Source organism: Lupinus angustifolius, chromosome LG11 (genome assembly GCF_001865875.1).
Source record: "Lupinus angustifolius cultivar Tanjil chromosome LG11, LupAngTanjil_v1.0, whole genome shotgun sequence".
NCBI lineage: Eukaryota > Viridiplantae > Streptophyta > Magnoliopsida > Fabales > Fabaceae > Lupinus > Lupinus angustifolius.
In genome coordinates, this window is record NC_032019.1 from 12,954,588 (window position 1) to 12,961,057 (window position 6,470).

The 6,470-nt window shown below is 31.7% G+C and overlaps 1 protein-coding gene across 1 annotated transcript; it reads left to right on the forward strand.

Annotated features, from left to right (window-relative positions):
- On the forward strand, positions 4,120–4,922 carry LOC109360072 (the record flags this gene model as incomplete). Its single annotated transcript, XM_019604810.1, has 2 exons — positions 4,120–4,378; positions 4,409–4,922. Coding segments are annotated over 2 exons (750 nt in total), but the record flags the coding sequence as incomplete, so codon positions are not given.

Sequence of the window (6,470 nt, forward strand, 5' to 3'; positions counted from 1 at the left end):
TGGAGGTCAGTTCCTCAACTATCCATTATAGTCTGATTTCTTTTATAGAAGGTAGAATCTCCTTGAGTAACTTAATCTCGTAATTAATTTTGTTGTTTTGTTGTTAAAGCCTAGGTCATTCTTAAGACCATCGTAGGATTTAGAAATTCAATTTGGTTCTTCTAGTTCATCATATGCATTATCTAGCTTACTAAGTTCAGAATGTACCTCGTCATCTAACTCAGAGTCAATGTTTACCATCAAGCGAAGATTTGCTTCAAGATTTTCTTCCTCAGGCTGACTTGAGCTTTCATCTTCCCAAGTTTCCATCGTTCCATTTTTCATGTAGGGGATATTCTTTGAGGAGTGATTTTTAATATTTGGGAAATATACCTTGATGTGTCCTGGTTTCTTGCACTCATAACAAGTGACATCATAAGATTTGTTGTACTTGTTTTTATCCTTATTATTGTTTGATCTGGAGGGCTTCTTGGAATTTCTATTTTCTAGAGCTTCTCCATATTTCTCGCCGTAAACAATAGTTCAACGTCTTCTTCTTCTTCAAACTCGTTAGAGTTTGACTCGTCTGATTCTTTAGTGGACTTATCTACTTAAGAGCTTTTAGAGTTGCTATTTTTTAGCTTTCTTTTACACCTTGAGAGTAATGGATTTTGGTTTTTTATCATTGATTTTCTCCAACAATTCTTGTTCATGAATTTGGAGAGTTCCAAATTGCTCATTTAACTGCAGTGTGGACAAGTCTTTGGTTTAAGACACTTATGTCATCAGAGGTCTCCATTATTTTGGATTGCCTTCGAGGGTCCTATGTATGTGTTCCTCAATTTAATATGTTTTCCCCCAAAGATTTCACCTCACTAGTTATGGTTGGAAATCTTATATACTTATGTTCGATGTTTTCTCCATCTTCTATCTCGAATAGCTTGTAATTTCTGACGAGCGTGTTGACTTTTGATTCCTTTATCTTGGTTTTTTCTTCATGGGAAACAACAAGTAAATCACACATCAATTTTGTTGTCTGATAAACGTAGACTATTTAGAACTCCTCTCTACTCAGTGAACACATGATGGCATATCTAGCTTTAGCATTAAGTACACATCTATTTTTCTACTCAAAGATCATGTAGATATTGAGTATGGGTCATCCTCTATGCTATCCTACATATTAGAGTTTCTCGGTTGTAAAAACCACTTCATTTATTCTTTCCATTAACAGTAATATTCTCCATTGAAATAAGCCCTAATTCTAATTGAAATAATAAAAAGTAACAAAAGAAGAGGGATTTAATTGTGTTTACTAATTTTGTATGAAAATTAAATGTTTTTTAGGAATGAAAATAATTTTAATTAGTAGATAAAAAATTAGACGATTGGCTTGTTTGGTTTTCAAAAGATGAATTTTCAAACAATTACTTCGTCCCACTAACATTGTTTAAAAATATATTTGAGAAAAATTTATTGCTATCACAAAGCAAAACTCCATATGTTAGAAAGTAATTATCTGAGCTTAAATAAAAAGAATTAAGGGATAGAAGTTTGATTCAATTTTTTAGAATAGTTTACCCATAATCTTTTTCATATGCCTATGTTTTGGTATTTTTTTGCATCTGTTATACACATATTCTATTTTTTTGGCATTTGTGTCGTTTTTGCATTTATTGTATATTCCGCAGGGGTGTTTACTAGGGGTGTAAAAATTCGATTCGGTTCAGTTTTTTTGTGCATTTTAGTGACCGAACCGATAAAAAATATATGGTTCGGTTCCGCTCAATTAACCGCAACTTTAACTATAAGAACCGAACCGAATCGCTCTTGAATGGTTCAGTTCGGTTCCACGGTTTTTACATTTAATTTTCAAAATGTATTACAAAAGATATTGTTTATCATAAAAGGATAAACATTACTACTATTATTATAAAAAATTATGAATCATATATAACAATACACTTCATGATTAGTAACATATATATCAATTAGTAAAATATATAATAATTACATTTATAACCTTACATTTTATAATTAGTAAGACATGTAACAATATATGTATAACAATATATGATATATGTTGGTTTCAAACTCAATATCACAAAAGTTGGAAAATATGTTCAAAATCATAAAACATTAGGAAACAATTTAATAATTAATAGCATATATAATACTAACTTAATAACAATTTAGTAACATATGTAACACTACAATTCACACAAAAATTGATAATTTAAGCTAGAAAATTGGTTGAAGAATTTAAACAATAATAAAATATTATTTCTTAATCCCTAGTATATATTTCTTTAATACGCGGTTCGGTTCTAACGGTTCCTAAATTTCTAAAACCATAAACCAAACCAAACATAAAAGGTTCCTTAAAAAAATAACCGAACCGAACCGCGAAACCGAACTGAACTGAACCACATTTTGTGGTTTGGTTTAGTTCGGTTCCATCGATTTCTCGGTTTAAACCGGAACCGCTTACACACCTAGTGTTCACAATCTGTATGAATAAGTTTTTAGGCAAAAACAATATGATCCGAAGATAAAATTAACATGTAGTCTGAATCGGTTTGGTTGATTTACATTAAGAAATCTGATCCAAAATTTAGAGATAGTTTAATTCAATTTTAATTAAAAAATAATAAGTCTAATACACTTTCAAACTATCAAGTCCACATATAAAGCAATTGTATTTCATAATAATAAGTTAAGTATATTTCTATCATATCAAAATCAGCAGTTGTATTTCATAATAATAAGTTAAGTATATTTCTATCATATCAAAATCAGCAGTTGTATTTCATAATAATAAGTTAAGTATATTTCTATCATATCAAAATCACATAAAAAATCAATAAATCTAGTTCAAGACTCATGATACCAAGTGTGATACACACAAACATTTAATTAAACATCAATAATATTTATTTGAATTAAAATAAGAACGACAACAAAAAGTAAAAGCAGCAGAAAAAGTAAAACACATGGAAAACAACATCAATGATACAACAACACAATTTAGTAAGAAAGTGTTAACTAATAATTAATATTACTTTTAACCAATAGAAATTATAAAAAATGTACATTTTAAATTATTAATTGTAAGATTAATTAGGATTTAAAATTAAATAATCTCCATTTTTGTATATATTTAATTAATACTAGTTCAATCTGGTTTATGAAATTGAAACCAAAAACTGACCCGGATCAATCAATTTACTAAAACGAAGTCCAAAATAGTTCAAACAATATTGGTTATTTATGGTTTTGATTTTTTTGACATGTTTTCGGGTTTTTCCAATGGATCAATCTGAATCCGAACACCCTAATATCCGCTTCCATTTATTTTTCTATCAATTGAATATTGTTATCGAATATAATAATAGTAGACTTTTAAATAGATTTGGACCGATAAATATTTTAAATAAGTTATGCATAGGTCTGAAAAATATCATTAAATAGTGAAATAAGCAGATATGAAAAATATTATTAAATAGTCAAATAAGCTGATTATGTTAAGCAAGTCTTCCTTCTTTTCTTAAAGTGATTATAGTTGAATTCGTGTGTCCAAAGTGAGAAAGGAACAAAATCCAAATATAGCCACAAACACTAAAATGAAAGGACAAAAAATAGAAGCAAATAAAAATTATATACTCTAGGAACACGCAGCCACATACATATTTATTTAATAAAGATCTTTTATCCTACTTTTTATATCATGTCGTGTTCAATTTAATGAAATTCTCATCTATTTAAAAATAAGAATAATTAAAATAAAAATTAACTTATTATATTATTTGTAGAATTTAATTAGTTTAAAATAGGAAGAGATAATTTTTTTGCCATGACCTCAAAACGTGTGAATCAAGAAAAAATAAAATTATTTTAAACAAAAAACGGTGTATGCCTTGCCAACTAACCGCTCTTCGTCTAACCAGGAACCTCCCTCTTAAAAACTTCCCATGTTTATGTCTTCCAAATCACATAAAAATGTTATTTTATATTTTTTTAATTTCCTTTTTAAGTATGTGCCTACTTTCCATTGGATTAAGACATAATGGAACACAAAAATGTGAGACAGTTGATACCCAATCCTCTGCCTCATGCATCCTATAAATAAATACACATGTCCACGTTCTAACTCATTCTCATTACCAAATTGAAGAAACAAAAAAGAAACAAAATATCACCAAACAACAAAAAGAAGAAATGCAGAAAGAGGATTTGGAATCGTTGCCATGTCCAAGCTTCAACTACTACTTCACTGATCCAGTAGCTGGTATAACCGAACAAGTTAGATCTCCTCTAAATGACGACACGGATTTCGAGTTCACTGCGTTTAAAAACACCATCGATAGTGAAGAAGGTTTCTTCAACGACACCGTTTTCTCTCTAGTCAACTACGATCTGAGCGAGCACCGGAGCACTGGCGGCGAACATGATTCCACCGCGGCGCAAAAATCAGCGGCCATTCAAGTACCGATGGCGAGGCTGTTGACCGGCGCCAGTGATTTACCGCCACCTCCTTCGTCGGAGTCGTCGTCGGAGGCAGATGATTTGGAAGGGCTTTCGGCGCAGACGTACTGTTTATGGAGTCCAAATTCGCCGCAGGCATCACCCAAAATATGTCAGAAAAGCAATTCGACGGGATCGTCGTCGTTGAAGCCATGTAAGCTTCTGGATTTTCTTCGACGGAGCAATAGCGAAGGGAAGGGCTCTTTCATGTTGATGACATCGGTGAAGAAAAGAAAGAGTTTCATTGGGAGGGAAAAGAAGGCGCCGGTGTCCTCAGCTCTTGAGGCTTTATATGTTCGGAACAGAGAGTCCAAGAGTGTGGATAAGATAAAGTCGTTTTTGCCATATAGGAAAAACTTGTTTGGGTTATTCGGCAATGGCTACCCTTCATTATGACACTTCTGAATATTCGTTAAGTTTTTAATACTTGGAAATCAGGTAACATTAGTTTGACCATATGCGGCTAGATACTGGATTGTAAAGTTCATGTAATAATTCCTAATTTTGTCTCACTATTTTATGATTGTTATTTTGGTTCATTAATTTAATTTATTTTCTCAATTTAGTTTTTAAATTTGTTTTTTTAAATATTTTTATTAACTTTGGTTATATTCCTACATTGTCCTATGATTACAGAGATTATAGCAACCATAATATTATAGGTGCTTCTACTATATTTATGAATGATAAAGTTTTTTGACGTCCTCATTGGTCTAAGGTATCTGTTGTTGGCCTTAAAGGTTAAAACGGAGTAATTTTATTATATTCTTCTGTTGTTGGCCCTCATGGTACTCTACAATATAGAGGATTTGAGGCCTAGATGGTGCATTACAAACAGAAAATGAAGAATTTGACTAACCATGACCCTTAATGACCCCACAAATAGTTGTGGTTACCTCTGGAATTTTTGGCTAGTAAGACCTTTGGGGGCACACAGTCGTGCCCCACCAAATGACCTGGCCGTGTAATATCCAGTTTCAAGGCAATTTTATATTTTCGTATTTTCAGTAATTTCCACTAAAAATAAATTGCCATGGAGAACTCTTGGTGACCACTTGAATACCTAATTGCACCTTTTGATCTTTCATGTATCCGGGAGAGTTATTTTTCAGCTTAACATATATTGATGCATTAATAGACACGATGTCTTTGCATAAATAGGCTTTAATTATGAATAATAGAGTTGTCTTTTATATATTTTGTAGTTTTATATATTTTGTAGTGGTATTTCCCTTTCGGTAAGGAAATAATTATTTTCGAGGTGTATACCTGTCTTGTTTAACAAATGTCTCTCTCATGAATTAAACATTTATTTATTTTGGATTACAAAATAAGTGATCTAATTTCTAATAACCCATAGAACTTCTAAAATGATAAAAGATATGGAGATTAATCAATGAATACCCAAATGGTTGGCCTATAGAGGATAATGAGAATCCTATAAGTTAACACATAAGGAATGGTTGTGGTACCCAATACACTAAATCACAAATAGTTTTCATCTCTCCCTACCAAAGAGAAAAAGCGAATGTCCCACAAGGAAATTCCCCACACTCCACCCATCAACTATGTATTTCCTTGCCATATTTACCCTAAAAGATCATTTCAATCATCATCCCCATGGAGGATCGTATTACATGGTATTACAGCATGGCTCTAGGGTCTAGTCCAGTGAACCATAATCCACATGTCCCATGATCGATGACATTCACTATTGAGGGAAAACAACAGTTCCAAACAATATGTCATGTCGAAATGATAATATGTTATATCATCATTGGTGATAACAATTGCTCCAACATTGCTAGTACTGTATTGGAGTTAAAATTAATTAATGGAAATCAAGTCAAAGTTCCTTCTCCGAAGGATAATCTAACATTGCTTGGAGGATCACAACATGATACTAAAGAAACACATTTGTTTCTGCCACCCTAGGATAGCAATTTGATGGATTTGAATAGATATGA